The following is a 16578-nucleotide window of genomic DNA, read 5'->3' as shown; positions in this document are numbered from 1 at the left end:
CCAGTGCAACCCGAAATGTTACCAAAATTCTCTTCTTATATGGTGGTTGATGCACCAGCGTGTTGATGCTCTTTTCCCGAAATGGCCCTTTCCACACTAAAATTCGATTACTATTATGATGTATGATTTTCACAATTGAAAAGCACATTAAAAAAAAAAGAGGTTATGTTATGCATTCAAATATGCAATACAAATTAAAAATCTGTAGTAGTTGCTCTAGATTACGAAGAAAGTAGTCAATCTTCAATCCTCCAAGAAATTATGAATTCATCTACTGTAAATCGAAGGAGGAGAAGCAGGCGCATGTTGAAATATCTGGGGTTTTTTTACTTTCACGTTGAACATGTAGTCAGGATATCCTTTCCACTTTCAAGCAATAATGTTAAAAATCATCATCAGTGCTGTCGTACCTCAGTCCGCGGGTCGCCGCTGGCACGTTGCATCCTCTGCGGTTCAAAGTGGGAGAGACTGGAAGGTTGGATTGTGGCTGTCGCCTCTGACTTCCTTCAAACAAACGGAAGGCGGAAGCCAGGGGGGAGGACGGGAACGATGGGGGGGTAGCAAAAGGAGAAGAGGGAGAGGGAGGAGAGATGTGGAGAGGTGATTCTTTGGATTTCTCTGGGCCTGGGCTTCGGACAGCCCTCTCGCCATTTCGTGGCGTGGGTGGGTGGGGATTTTTCAGACAGGTCCTTGAATCAGGCGGTGTCATGGTGAAAGGCTCCCAGCAAAGGCTGCCAACATCAGGCGGCGGGCTAGAATGGTATTTCATATCAACATCATCCACCTGAAAAAGAAAAATGTAGAAAAGTGTTCACACATACTGTATATGATCAGAGCGCGATATTTGAACCATATACAATTCTTCACAAAGTTTGCTTTACTCCTTTTTTCAGTCAGTGTGGATTGGTTTTTGAGTTGTATGCATTTTTTTCTGTCACGTGGGAAAAGAAGAAACCATTAGATTTTCGAGAAAAAGTGCACCCCCCCCTCCACACACACACACACACACTTTAAAATGCCAACGTCCACACCCTCAATCTAACACTGGGAGCTCACAAACAAACACGAAACATTTTTTTTTTCTCAGCGCATTTGATACAAACTAGAATGATGCAAAACATTTCCAGAATTTGCTCGCACCAACGTAAATAAACATGTTACAGTACAGTACATGCATTCATTGCCCTACTCACTTGCTGCACCACCATGGCGTTGGCATATACTCTGTCTTTCCCATGGATCATCGCTGACAGCCTGGCAGCAGCAGCCAGAGTCGGGGACGAGGTTTGGCTCTCGCCTATCGACTGGCTTTTTTCTGTTGGGAAGCGATTTCTCAATATTACATTTGGTTTCTACAGCAACAGAAAATAACCCCTCACAAACACAGGAAGTGACATAGACATCCTGGGCAGTTAAGCGAGCCAAGACTCCATAGGAGTGTGTGTGTGCGTGTGTGTGTGTGCGTCTCTCAAAGGCCCTTTGCACACACACGTGAAAGGGTGTGTCAGGCGTTGTGCCAAGGCATCTGTATGCTTGTTTCTTCCCCCCACCCGAACCTTCGGTGTGGCAGTGGAGAGAAGATAACTTCCAGTGAGCACACAGTAGCACTGAGGGGGAACATATTCTACACAGTGGAGCCACTGTGAGAGGCAGCCAGGTTTAGCTTTGCAAAAACACGCCTGCTCTTAAAACACATGCACTCTATACAAAACTCAGCTTCGAAGCGCTGTTTCTGGGAACGAATCCAGGCGGTAGTTTTAGTATTAGCTTAGTATCTGGGGATAAAATAATGATATTCAGCCTGACAGTCTTTGTTTTTATGCCTGAGTGTGTGTCTTTTTTTTTTAAGTCCTCTATACATAAAGTTGAGTTGAACTGAATTTCGACACTTTATACAATCAAGTACAGCGCAGTTCACAAGGCCATATGATAATTTTTTTTCTTTCTGTAGTCTTCCTGAATAATCCTGAACTGAATCCTGAAAACACACACACACACACACACAAACACACACAACAGCAAAATAATATGTTGTCGATCAACCTTGTCTGTCCAAATTGGAGAATATAATTTCGTATTCTTTTACTTTGACTTTCTTGTTATATTGTTACAAACTATCTTTTGGGTGACCAATACCACACTTAGAACATAATAACATCGCTGTTGATGAGCAAGCTTTTCAGTGAATGTGGAGTGTATCAAGGTGCAGCGGTATTACATTCGGTGATGCATTCAATGGAAAAAAAAAATCCTAACCACATTAACATCCGGCGGTACAAGTACAATGCTCATTGTGTTAACCTCACAATGACAGCGTCCTTAACTCAGTTAATGTCATGCTTGGATTTATAGCATCACTTTCTGAAGGACCACACTTGCGCCGGTAACCGTGTTTCAAAAACGTTCCTTTTGTACTCAGAAACAGCTGTCACTCAAATGCCAAAACCCGGTAGTTTGTGCTTCCAAGCTGCTGGCACCACACAGTAGGAGGAAAGAAGTCCGACTTTATAGAGGAGAGTGAATCAGACCAGCAAATGGCTCTGCTTCCTGTTGGCTGCGAGTCCAATAAATCTGAGAACCCACAAGGAGTCAAGTAGACATTGATGAGAGAACCAGATGAGTCTTGGTTCATTCATGTGGAACGTAAAAGGTACGAAATCAGATGTAAGTCATACATCTGTATGATATAAACAACACGCATGTCCTTGATCACGACTTCCAAACCCTGGAAGTACACCATATGTCTTAAATCCCAAAGACACCAGATGCTGCAGCAGAACTCAGCACAAAAGATAGTCCATGGAAAATGGTTTAATAACACATTGAAGACCCAGTAAAATGAGAAAAGTCTCGAGTAAATGTACTAAAATGTTTTTGCACCATTTCACATTTTGTAAAACTGTGCCTGGTGATGGCCTCAGGCACCCGACATGAGTTGCCCCTCCCCCAATGTACAGTATATCAAAACTTGAGCTGCCCAATGAAATACAGTTGTTGAGTGACAGGTATGAGTCCCCCATTATATGATTTCTATCACGACAGCATGCAGTTAGCAAGCTAGCTATGCATGCGTCACTGAAAATGCATCTTCCCAAGACGCAAAAATGTACATGTCTGTGTCATTATTTAAATTATTAAGGGAGGAGCCCGCTTCCCATTTGGCTGGTATCTAGTGCCTCTCGTCCTCAATGACCTGGTGAGATAGATTCCAGTAAGCAGATGATTTTTCTTGATATTGGATGTATTTTCGCAGCGCAAACATGTAGCCATGCATAAGCATAAAAAGGTTGTGAGATGAAGCAGCATCAATTTTTTCAACAGGGTTTTTGGCTTCACACATTCAGCGCCCAGAGTGTTTGAGAGTGGAGACAAGGGCTTGGTTTTCCCAGCGTTAGATGCCTCATTCTACTACTCATTGTACTTGCCTTTTTTTTTTTTTAACTATTCAAATTGGGCATGGTTGTTAACTCATTTATTTTGACTTTACAGGTACTTTTGTGCTACAACATCAAATCCAGGGTGAGACAGTAGAACTTTCAAAGACCAAATGTGACACAACTTGGAAAAAGATACTTCAAAAGTTGAGTTGCCCAGTGCAATATGAGTATGAGTAATTAAATTTCAATAGCATGAATAAATTTATTTTACCAAGCAGACAAGCATGTAGCTTGAAAGCATATCAAGTAGAGACGAGCGAGAAAATGACCACAGAGGCTTGCTGATAAATGGCAAACTTTGCCCCGAAAATGTGGAAGATCTTAATTAATTTCACTTCAGTTTTTCAATTGGAGCAACTAATCAATTAATCAAGTCAACCGGTGTCATGAATGGAATGTGTTATCTCGCTTTACTGTATTGGTTGAGGGTCAAACACTGTTTGAAAGAGGATTTCATTTCATATAAACCCCATTCTGGAACACTAACAGAGAGGGGCTAATAATTCAGCTGCTGGACCAGGTTCGAAGCCACAGCTGGCTGCTACGGCCTGGATCATTGTGACACCTCTGACCCATTAACCACTGCCTGGTGATCATTACTGTCAGCCATGAGATCTGTGTTTAACATTAGTTAACGGAGGAATAACAGAGAAGCCGGGAGAGATCGGATTACTCACACTGTTGAGCGATGTCTGCGTGCAGGTTGCCATTTCAAAAGTAGGTTTCGTGAAATGTATAACAGCGTGTCAGGCTATTTGTTTAGGACCGTGCCCAGGAGAAGGTATACGTGGAGAGATGCGATATTCAAAGCATATCCCTGAGTGAGCACTAACTGTATACAGTAGCGGTGCCTGAATAGCTTAAGAGTGTCAGAGCTCTTCCAGAAAAGTAAGACAAAGACGGCAGTCAGTGGCAGGTCTCCAGACCAGGGCAGTTAAACACAGAGAGTGACCCTTCAACCCGTGCACACCCCTGGGAGGGAGTCATCGAAAGGAAGGCAGCGTGGAAAGGGGGAGGCAGGTTTGTCACAAGGGCTCTTTCTCAAGGTTCACTCTGTTTGGAGGCTCCCGGGGAACATTCAACATAAACAGTCGTACCTGTCATTTGGCCGAGCGTTTCATGTTCTTTGGGAGCACAAAAACACGAATCATCGAAGCTTTTCTGCTTTTATGAGGTCATTTTTTGAAGCACTGCCTTGAACATCTGTCATATTCAGGAGAGGCCAAAAACATTGGAAGGGAAATAAAATAATAAATTGAGTCTAAAAATGGAGACAAAAAAAAAATCAAGGAAAATGAGGTTTTGTTTTTTTTTAACCCCGGGATTTAGAAAAGGCTATTTATACAGAAACAACAATTGACCACCAAAATCCACAAATCCACTGTGAGTAACGACACCTGCAATTGGTCCAAGCATCACATTGCGTCTTACCATGATGTTTACATTTCAGCTGACCAAGAGATCCCGGGGGAGGAAAACCTGAGGCGGACAGTTATCAGCCTTCAGAGTGACGAAACAAACATAATTGTTGTCACACCTGAAAATACACCGATTTTTTTTCTTAATTTTATTTTATTTTTATGCAGTCGGACTGTTACCAGACATCCCAAAACGTCAGGTACACAATGCAGAACGTTTCAAGCCACGTGGGTCATTTCAACTACAGTGGTGCCTCGGCATATGATCCAAGCTCAAAACACTCGTATCTCAAATCGCCGTTCCCGATTGAAATGAATGCAAATGCCATTAATCTGTTACAGCCTCCCAAAAACCTGACAAAAATGTTCAGAATGTGTTTTTGAAAAATAACTCAAATCATATTTTACTTTACTAGAAGTGACATAATTCGATAGAGTGTAAAGAAACGACACCGTTTTCAGCTCATTTCATGCGACAATTCGATGCCCCTTTGGGTGTGCGCACCTTGGCCACCTGACAGCAGTACTATACAGACATGGTCATCAACTTCTCAGTAACGCAGAGTAACATTAGTCATTATTGAGGATAAAGAATACATGCCAGCGAGTATTGTCATGTTATCTGTCTGCATTTGTTGCTCCAAGGTTTGTGCTAAAAAAATAGATTTTTAATAAAAGCGTTTTTAGCGCCGCAACACCGATTCTATTCAGTAGATCATCGATGGCATTTCCCTTTGTGTTAGCATTAGGCTAGTGAATTTAAGGCAGAGTTATGCGGTTGTTCTGTACTTTGTTGCAGTGATGTCACATTATTCTTCATGCAGTGCCTCCAGATGATCAGGCCTCAAAACAAAGACAGTTGTGGCAACCTGAACAGTTCTACGCCCTAAAATCCTCTGAACACCGTTGCCCTTGGCTTGTCTGCAGTGTTTGGCTGAGTGATAATGGGATCATCACCTGCTAGTTCATTCATGTAATTGAACGTTGATAAGCAGAGTTTAGTAACAATTAGCATTCACCTAAGAACGAACTCACATTTCTCTATCTATTGTCTGAATTTTTTACCATACAGTGTGATTCACAGCTGAACTTGTTCATTGTTCAAAGTCTGGATGCCGTACGTCCACTTCAAATTCAAGCAAGCCAATCATTTTGGCCAAGTCTTTATATGGTCAATTTGATTGTGGAGTTCATGGTTTTTGGCTTGGTAGTACAAGCGGGCTGGGTTTATAAAATTGGCCAGTGTCAATCTCAATTAAGAGGCAATAACCGAGATTGTGTTGCTGAGGTTTATGGTCAAAGATGAGGGAAAGACGACTGGAGTGAAGCCATGACACAGACACGGCAGTAACTTGAGCTTCAGCTGTGTCTGTCTGCGCGGTCTCTCGCTTCATGAGAAAACACAACGCTTCTACACACAAGCAACAGTGTTCATGCACAATTTTGATGAATTTATAAGGTCTCCTAAGCTGCTAAGGCGGGTCAACCCACCTTTGCACTAAATTGGGGTATAGACAACATACTCAAGCTACTTTGTGAACATCATGGAAGTCAACAGTTACATGGCCCTGCGGGACTCCACAATGAAACAACAACGCGTGCCCAAGATGTCGAAAGTCTCAAAGCAGTCAATCAGCCTCGTGAGGCCATCTGACATTCCGCAACACACTGTCAGATATCACGTTACATCACCGGCAAACAAACAGTTATCTCACTCCGTTGTGGTAACTGCTCGTGAAGAAGAAGTACACGTGATGATGGCACCGGTCTTAATTCAACTTTATCGCTCCAAAATAGTCTTATCCATTTTCCAACCGTCCTAAACGTCGGTTGAACAGTGAAGCTTTTGTGTCAACCAGCATCAGCATGCAATCTAAATGTTACACCTGACCAATACGTTAGATGGGTTCAAAATTTCTGTTTTCACAACACTGCAGATGACAACAAGTATCACGCATGACACAGCAAATAGATTTCTACAGTCATCGGGTACAACACTCTGGTACCTTTTTTGCCAGAACTTTTACGCATCCTCATCCTCGGAAAAGACGGCCATGAGTAGTTGAAAGGAGAATCTGAGTCAGAATCCATGAATTGCTCTTTCCCAATTCCAGCTCAAAACTTGCAAAAAGAAGCCTCAGTCTACATCCATTTCTCTCTGGTAGAAGACACTGCACACTCGCTTCAGCAATTGCTCCTTTTTCCAGAGCCCCACTGTGGACACTCTGACACTTTAGGAGAGAGCCAGCATGTCCCCCCCTGTCACCCCCTCCCCCCAACCACCCCTCCCCCTAAAGCCCTCCCCTTCCCCCTTTAAAACTCTGAAGTGTCCAACTCAGAGTCTCGTGCTGTCCACATCCTCAACTTTTCTTTTTCCCTCTCAGACTTTCCTAACTCTAAATCAATTCCCTGGATCGCTCGGTCTATTCACTCATCTGCCACACACAGTTTGGAAGGAGCAGGGAGGTGAACCTATGCTGGTCGTGGCAGGGCGGTTAGGGAGGTCAGTGACGGGCCGGAAAGAGCGACCGAAGGAGGGTTCCAGATGGAGAGAAAGTCAAACACAGAAGTGACTTCAGAACCCACAGAGAAGTCAAACATGAGTGCAAGGGACCCAAGTGGAGGTGACTCTCAGACACTGGAGAAATCATTAACCCCGCGAGTTCATGATTGTCTCAGAGATGCGCCGGGATGGAACGCTCGGCACATACTTGCAAGGCAGAAAAGCCATTCCCCCTCTAAGTGTGCCGGACAGCTGACATCTGAAGGTATTCCTTCCCGACGACTTCAATCTCTTTGAATCAAGTGTAAGGCATGTCAAATCCATGTTTCTCCTTGTGAGGATGGAGAAAGGGAGTGCAGACTGCCAGGTCAGCAGACTCACCATGGAGACAACAGCCAGAGCCGTGGCTATTTTCTTCTTCACTCTCCACGTCCTGGCCAGCCCCCCCCCCCCCCCCCGATTTTTCAACTCTTGCCAACTTGTAGTTCCCCGGCTTACTGCAACAGGCGCACAAGTAGGCTCAAGTAGATGATAATAGCAATAATAGCACTCACACTGGATGCCAAACGTGCTGAGAATGCACCGAAATGTTGAACTGCGATGGAAAAAGCGTATGAGAGTTCTGAGGGCAGAATGCGTCAGAGTAACGCAGTGTGAAAGTGTGAGGCTGCTTGTGCAGGTTTTGGCACTGTACTGGGTGCACATTAATGCTGGCTTTGTGGGGTCTGTGTGAGGTTTAATCCTTTTTTTCCGCTCCCCAATTAGATCCCTCAGCTGGGGTCGGGGACTCTTGTTAGCATTTTTGGCATTGCGCTCATCATCGGTTGTCGTCCTGCCAAGCTATCTGTATCATAAATTCCCTGCTCTTGCTCTCGATTCCACTGACGCGCACCATTTCTCACACCACTCCACTCGCCTCTCCCCGGGGATTTCGACAAGCTGCTGGAAACAGCTTTTGGGAAAGCCTTGGCAACCCCCATTCAGCCACAATCAGCCCCTTTTTTGTACCCTTATACCCCTTGCCCCTGTTCAGAGCACACTAACCCTGCATTCTCCCTCCTGGAAAACAAATGCAACACACATGCATGCACAACCATGACTTCTTTCTTCAGATATATTGAGCAGTGTCATTTGCTGGTTGCTCACTAAACTCAAATTAAAATGCTGACCTATTGCGAAGGGAATTGGGGGAGTGGGAGAATGAGTCTGTTTGTGTGTGTATTTGGGGGAATAGTGTGTGCGTCACGTGCATGTGTGTCTTCTGGGTTGGGTATTTGAATTTGAGGGGGCATTGGAAGGGCAAAGATGGGGGTAGAAGGAGGGATGGAAAACAAGGGAATGTTTTTTTCTTTTTTTGGTACCAATTGGTAACCAATAGGTTCACATGAACAACCTTAACTCTGATTTTCCAGTTATACATTTAAATTAGGTCCTTTCATTTAAGCCAGCATTCATTTGAGAAGAAGCTGATCCCAAGAAGTACAGGGAGAATATGACGGCTACGCTCAAAATTCCTCATCCCTTTGCAGTCATTGCTGAAGCTCTGACGGCAGAGATTCCATCTGACTATTTGATGGCACCTTGGTTCGAGTCTAGAGTCCGTTTAGCGTGAGATAAAAAGAAAGGAGCGGGGGGGAAAAAGACACTTGTCGAAATCACTTGTCAATAAAGGATTAAAAGCTCACTAGCAATTACACAAAAGTGGTTTCCTGCCTGTGCAATTCATGTATTTTTTCATTGAAATGTTGCACACAGTGTCATGATAAGAGCTTTTTTATTTTTATTTTAAAAAAAAAAGAGCATTCAAGGGATTATTTGAGGTCACCGGCCGTTGTGTTTAAAGACAGCGCAGGAGAAAAAAAGTGAATATCCTCAAAGCCGCAGACGCACACAGATGCAGAGAGCAAAATGGCTAAAGCATAAAGCATGGAAAACAACACCAGCCACAGGAAGTTAAAATTGCAGACGTCCAGTGCCAAGTGTTGTAAAGCCCGCAGCCTCAGCTTGTAACCGCGACATTCTTACGCTCAGGCATCATTTTGCGCACCAACAAATCAAGCCAATCATTAACCCACAGGATGTTTCCCCCTCTCAAGCCTTTTTTCCCTCTTGCCCAACAGGAGATCCGAAGGAAGCCACCTACAGCCACATCGTTACAATTCGTTTGTGATCCAAAACCTGTTGGCAGGAGGAGGATGACTCTGGGGTTGGTTACAGGAGCGCTCTTCGGCACGCTATTTAAAAAGAAAAATCCCTTCCATGTGTCCTGACTGTGGTGAACAAAGAGTGACAAGCATCCAAAATCTCCAAAAGAAAGAGGCCGCGAGGGCTGAAACGTGATTTGTCAAACGTTTCCTACTGTTGAGCTCATTTCATGATTGGAAGCTAACTTGGACACCTAAAACAACAATAGCCACATTCATATCCACACCTGAAGCACCACAAGCGTCAAAAGAAATATTTACACAAGAGATTCATTCTGAAATGGGACTTGAACTATTCTGACGTTTTACTTTTCTAGTAGGCCCCTTACCAGAGTCAGATTGCTCGTCCTCTTGGTCCTCCTGATTGAGGCAAAACATTAGCGGCTCCTCGTAGTCCTGTCCAGAGGAAAAAATGTTCACCGAGCAGCACGCGCACAATTCCACGGCGAGACTTTTCCATCAGGTTACAAGCATTCCACAAAAAAAAAAACCAAGTCTGGCTAAGTACAAAAACATAAGTGTTTGGCAGCGGCTCGGGTGTGCGACAGCGAGAGAGATCAATTAGGTAACCATCTGTAACGTATACAACAAGTCCTACAGAAACATGAAACATGCTCACACTGTGGGCCATTCAAGCCAACTGTGCCAGGTGGAGCCTCCAACACCTTAACAATGATACTGAAACAACGTGGAGCATTGAGGGGCAGTGAGGTGGTGGCGGTGCACTTTACGCCCGGCTGATGCAGATGTTCACACAGGTTGAGCGCAGAAGATAGGACAGTTCAGAAATTTTCAATTAAATATAAAGAGTTCCAAAGCTTTTACACGCAATGAATCGGTTTCACATGTGACAATATTTGGACGGACTGGCACAGAAACAAATATATACAGATTGAAAAGACAACTCCCCATTACACTGAATGTAATTGTTGTAATTTGTGTGAGCTGTGCTTGTTGCACTTCAACAAGACAGTCCCATTTTGGGTGAATGGGAGTCAATGGCACCCAAGTTTGTTACTTAAAAGCAGTCGACTCAGAAAATGTCTGAAAATCACGCTTTGCAAAGATAGGAAGTGAGAAATTAGCAATGTTGGGCTGGGGAAAAAAAACGATCTGAATTGAAAGACCAGTTTTGATTTGACAAGCTGAACTGAATTTTTCCGATTTTGTTCGTCGGCAAATAATGAACATACGTACCAGGACCGCTACTGGAAGCACTTGTTGCAAAAAATAAGTATTTACGTATACTGCTGATATTGTCTCTTCTATGCTGTGTTTTTTTTTTCTTGCACAGTCGCCCTCTTCTGCTTTTGTCTCCTCATCTGGCCTTTTCCCCTTTGTTTTTAACAAATTTTTGCAACTATTTTGAAGGCTTACTTTTTGACTACCATAAGTCAACTGACTTGTGTACAAAGGAACAGGTAAATGCACCCGTCTTTCACGATCAAACTTTTTTGACATTCCGATGATCAGTAAAGATTGTATTTTTTGGTCCAGTCTCTAACCAGATATCTGGTTAATATCTGGCAGGAGGGGACAGACCACTGATGTCGAACATACTACAAATGTTCTTGTTGTAAGGAACAATTGGTTGCCATACTTATAAAACATTAATCGACTCGAAAATAAATCATTATCAGCTCATGGTTTGATGGAAAATAGTTTCCATATTTCTGTTTTTTTGTTTTGTGTGTGATTTAATGAGGTAATCATTGGACTCACATTCTCGTCTGCAGCTGAATTATCTCCACTCTTATCAGGAAAAGGTCCTACAACAAGCAACAAAAAAACCCCTGCATTATACTCAATGCAAGTACATATTTCTCTAAGCATTTGAGTGGAGATGATTGGGGTTATTTGGCCATACAGTACAAAGAGTGCAAGTGCTATTTATGATACTATTATGTAATCACAATGATCCTTAAAGTTCTCAAAGGCAAGCATGTCGTGATTAGCAATGAATTTGGTAACATGGAACACTTCTATTGTTCAAATTTGCTTCCTAAAACAGTCCGTATTTTCCCTTCGCAGTACCTCACAGTTCCACGTGAGGTCAGTCAAGTGGCGACAAAAGCAGAGAAAAAAAAGTGGCTCAAGGTTGCCACATGAAGAACAGTTAAGTCTGGAAAATTAAACTCTGAAATCCCAGTAAGCTTACGGATATGGATTGGTTAGAATACCGTTTTCTGCAGGATCATCCACCAATTGTTCTTTCCCGAAAATTGTCTCTGTCCGTTCTCTTCTTAGCGCTTTAATCTGGGAGAAGAAAAGTACACCTTCAATACAAGAATCATGAAAAGACTATACTGTTACTATACACAATAAATCTTGTTGAATCTTAAGATGAACAATCATACACTCAATACTATTTATGAAATGACACGGCTGAACAGCTTGGTTGTGGCAATGTTGCATCCATCTACTATTTCAAGCGTCCAGTCCCAAGACATTACTAAGAACAAAACAAAACAATCACACTGACCTCTCTGAGGAAGCCCTCATCTCTAAGTCTGTTTCTGAGCAGCTGAATATCAGCATGCCTGCTTTCCTCTGAGCTCCACTTGAGATTTTGTCGGACGGTCAGTGTCAGATTTCCCGTGTCGTGACAGTATCTCAGCAAACGGGAGCGGTCTGCCCATACCTGAGATAGTCCTGCGGGAGGTGTGGCTAGAGGGTTGGGTGGGCTGCCACAAAATTAAAATAAATACAAAACACTGACTTGGACATTTGAACAAGAATTTGGCTGAAGGCATAATTTGAGTAATTGTGCTCCCTAGTGGGGAGGTTTTTAATTACAATCCGTTAAGTCTTAAAAATGTCATCAGTAAATCAATACTGAAAAGGGCGATGAACATTTCTGATCTATGTTGCTGTTTTGCTTGTTGTGCATTACATTGCATATAAAAGTCCCCAAAAAAGTGGAGGAACCATATCTGTTATTTCTTGTACTCTCTATCGGAGTCTGAGGACTACACACTTGCTACATTATGTGACTTTTTTCCCCCCCCCGGTACAAAGGGCTCCCTTGTACACATTCACCATTCAAGGATGGCACAAAACTGCAAAATAAGTAGTAAAGGACAGGATTTAAATGCTACGAAGCCATGTCTGCCACGCCGCCAGTTGCACATCCCTGTACTAGAAGGTGCCCGTGCATCACTCGTGGTACTGTGAACTCAGCTACTTGTTTGAATGGAGTTTAAAATCTTACTGCGTGAGGAGCTCCAGCAGTTCTCTGTTGCCCGAAGAGTGTGCCAGCTGCAGCGGCGTGACTCCCTCCTTGTTTGGCAGATTGATAGCCATCAGACCCCCAGGCTGACAAAGCAACAGCTCGGCTAGTCGACACAGACCCCATCGCACAGCTAGGTGGAGCAGAGACTCTTTGGGGCTGTGATCTGTGATAAGAAGACATTAACATTCAGCTGTAGCAAGCAATCAGGTGAGTGATAAAGAGATTAAACTGCAAATTATGTATCAGTGGCAAGGTTGAAATCACCATTGTGACATGTAATAGTGATCTCCTCTGATGAGTGGCTTTATTACAATAATTAGCCTACTTATCACTGAATCACTCTGGCCCACTGACCCACTTTAAGGCAGCCAAAGATGTTTTAAAAAGCGGCAACGGCTTCATGTTTTCTTGTCAGCTAACAGCAGTCCAACAAGATCTATAACGCAGGGCAGGGTCTTCTCACGACAACTCCTTAGAAATATAATGCACACACTGAACTATAAAATATACATGACTGCCTTGTGACTGTGTTTTAAAATAGGCTGAGCAGTTGTATTCTATTATAATATATGATACAGGTGCACCCAATGAAAGTCCAATGAACGCAGAATAAAAGAGCGTAAAAGTGCTACTGGTCCAGCAGCCAGCAACAAAATCTGGCCCAAAACATCCACTAGTGTGAATGCACAAATTAATAAGGCCTTAAATATTCGTCCCACATCATTCAAACATTAGGGCTGACTAAATATGTCAAAATTTCACAAGGTGAGCGGATTGGACAGATGTGTTCTTAGGGTGTGCAAGTCAATATTAGCCTTGCTCTTTCAGCTGCGTTTAATAGTCAAACACTAAAAGGTTGACAAGTATAATCCCTTTTGAGTCTGATTAACTGCAGACATTCAGCGGGAGGCACTGCAATGAAACAGGCTGCCATAACAACATTAGCCTGAAATCTAGTTTGTTGTTTATGTCTTGTAGGTGGGTGTAAACCGCAAATGAGTTCATATGAACAGACGGTGGCATCTAGCAAACATGGTGGTCAGCGCACAAGCCACACGCAAATGGATGGAGCTCCGCCTCAGGCAACGTCCAGATGGAACGCCTCTATTAACCACATTACAGGCTGCCTAATTAGCTATGATGAATTCAACAAGAAGCACGCATGTGAGCATGATCACTTCCGATTTCGGTCCGGCGAGCAAGCACTGGAAAATGCTAATGATGGTGGCGAAAATGGAGGGGAGTGGTCGAGGGGAACGGAGTTCAAGAGTTCACCTTTCTTGCAAAGGAAGCTTCTCGATCTAGATTCATTTATTAGCATGCACATACATACATTGGATACAAAAAAAAGTCTAGACACATCATGTTTTCCTGAAAAAAAATGAAACCAAGATATATTATTTCACATGTTTTCTCTCCATTAATATCAGCAATAACCCCTATAACAGAGCAAAAAAAAAAAACTTGTGACACTGCCACCACCATATTTGCCTGCTCTTTTGGTGATGAGCGGTGTTGTGTTTGCGGCACTTTTGGAATTATGGCCATCAAGGTTCAAAGCCGATTTCATCAGACTGTAATATTTTCTAACGTGTTTAGGACATTTCAATGTAGACAGGGCTTGAATGTTTATCCTTGTAAGACAAGGCCACTCTTTTTTTAGTTCTAAATTGAAATACAAACGTCATCTGACTGCTCGATGCACAAGATGATACTGTATTGAGGCCAGCTCTCACCGTCTGTTCTGGGACTCCCCAGAACGTTCCAATTTGGAGGAATATCCAGGTTCGCCATGGCGAGAGCTACACGACGATCCATAGCCCAGCGGGAGCTCTGCTGGCCCAGGTTAAAGAGGCTGCTCAGCTCCTCGTGATCCAGAGAGCTCAAACTATATCCGTGGGTGACCAGGTGCTCTGCCAGCTCCTGAAAGTGAATATTACCAATTCTTTTTAACCCACAACCTGATAGAAATGACTCCTTTTATAGAGATGACATGTTTTTCAATTTCCTTCATATAATGAAATACATCTACATTTCTACATAGTACAGTATTATGCAAACTTTTATGACTACATTGGATTTGATGTAATAGCATTTTCAGCATAGTGAATGACAAAAAAGAAAAAAATATATACATCGCTGAATCAGCACTTTTTCCCCCATCATAAATAATGTTCTCGTTAATCACATGCTCCATCCAGCAAGCGACATTTTATCGCAATTGTTTGTGTATTTTTTTGTGGAACCTTCCATCTGTATGTGTCATTATTTGCGAGTTTACAATGTCAAAATAAATACTGTGAAAAGGGGTTTATTATAATACAACACTAGTGGTGGCCCAAGACTTTTACACAACACTGTAGCTTTCATACCTGTGCGTCGTCTTGGACATATTCCAGCATTGCGCCACCCACCCATGTGAGAGGTGTGGTTTCGGAGCTCAAGTAGGCCTGCACAGAGACCACCTCAGCGAGATTATGTCCTAAAAATAATAATAATAATAAATGAATTAAAAATCCACACATTGTTTCCACTCAGTACTTTTGTCAGCATGTCACCAATGTGTTCGTTCTGTACTGCATCCAAAGTTCGGTAACAAGTGACACCAAAAATTTGGTCAACAAATAATCACAGTGCTTCTAAGCTTCCTGAGACATTTCATCAAAGCATCTTTACTGACGGATAATGGCTACTGTGCTTGCATATTTCCTTCTGGTACACGGTGATAATGATGATTTATTTTTTTTTTCGACAAAGGCAGGAACCCTTGGTCTTTAGCCACCTTTGTGCATTCACAGAGTGCACTTTTCGTAGCGGGGAACGCTGGCCTGTGCGACCGCTTGCCATCTATGTCAAACTGTACTGGGGCTTCGTAATGTTGACATATTGTTTGTGGCGCCGTTTCCCTCCTGAGAGGAAGCTGATAAGATTCTGTGCATTTCCAGACGTCAAGTCATGGATTTGGTCTGTGTGTGTGTGTGTGTGTGTGTGTGTGTGCGTGCGTGTGTGTGTCTGTGTGTGTGTGTGTCTGTGTGTGTGTGTGTCTGTGTGTGTGCGCGCGAGTGTGTGTGTGTGTGTCTCTGCATTTACAGTATATGATTGGAATGGTGATATCCAGGTCATGGCTACATCAGTGAAAGCATTGAAAACACCAGTTTTCCGAAGCAGGAGTTCCATATTTAAAAGATGTGTTTTGTTTTGTTTTGTTTTTTCTCTGCGTTAAGTAAGACACACATGAGGTAATATACAGTCCACCTGCCAAAGTCCATTCGCCAAAAGGTGTACAATTTGGAGAAAAATAGGTCATGTCAAGGAAAATTGAGGAGTTCATCTTCGCGTGTGACACCATGCGAGTCTTTAGCAAAATTTAAGACTAATCGGCAAGGAAGAGATGAATTCATTTTGCTTGTTTTCATAAAACGAACCGAGGTGGACTTTGAGGTTCCACGGCACGATCACACATACGCGTGCACATACCAGGCACTATGAAGCAGAGCATGACGTCGTTCTGAGCCCTGGTGACATGGACCAGTGTGGATCCTTCCAGAACAATGAAGACTTCGGCATCTTCAAGCATGGAATCCTCCCCCTCCAATAATGCAAACACCTTGGCCTGGCCCTGAGGTAAAAACAATTGAAAAACGTCATTAACTAGAAAGATTTAGATGCGTAAAATATAGATTCATGGATTTATTTATTTTTTAATTCTAGTGTAGATTTGAGTGATACACTAAATCTGTCAGCAGATTTTCTCTTGAGGGTACAATAAAAGTTCCCCTCAATA

The 16578-nt window shown here is 42.9% G+C and overlaps 1 protein-coding gene across 5 annotated transcripts in view; it reads right to left on the bottom strand.

Annotated features, from left to right (window-relative positions):
* arhgef28a (Rho guanine nucleotide exchange factor (GEF) 28a) overlaps nt 1–16578 on the bottom strand; it is a 36896-nt gene that overhangs the window by 16093 nt on the left and 4225 nt on the right. For 4 of the 5 annotated variants that reach the window (XM_086111373.1, XM_086111374.1, XM_086111376.1 and 1 more), the window contains exons 3-12: nt 16272–16413; nt 15167–15276; nt 14531–14717; nt 12774–12957; nt 12045–12246; nt 11743–11818; nt 11285–11331; nt 9892–9958; nt 1194–1315; nt 411–784 (exon numbers count right to left, since the gene is read on the bottom strand). In XM_086111373.1, the coding sequence (XP_085967499.1) occupies nt 411–784; nt 1194–1315; nt 9892–9958; nt 11285–11331; nt 11743–11818; nt 12045–12246; nt 12774–12957; nt 14531–14717; nt 15167–15276; nt 16272–16413 (1511 nt within the window). Of the gene's footprint in view, nt 1–410; nt 785–1193; nt 1316–6861; nt 7063–9891; nt 9959–11284; nt 11332–11742; nt 11819–12044; nt 12247–12773; nt 12958–14530; nt 14718–15166; nt 15277–16271; nt 16414–16578 lie in introns of those variants that run through there. The other variant, XM_086111377.1, reaches the window with a different exon arrangement.

This window comes from Hippocampus guttulatus, chromosome 5 (genome assembly GCF_054856545.1).
Source record: "Hippocampus guttulatus isolate MCC_2025c chromosome 5, RoL_Hgut_1.0, whole genome shotgun sequence".
Classification (NCBI taxonomy): Eukaryota; Metazoa; Chordata; class Actinopteri; order Syngnathiformes; family Syngnathidae; genus Hippocampus; species Hippocampus guttulatus.
Note: the sequence above shows the minus strand (reverse complement) of the source record. Positions and strands in the feature narration are given on the sequence as shown.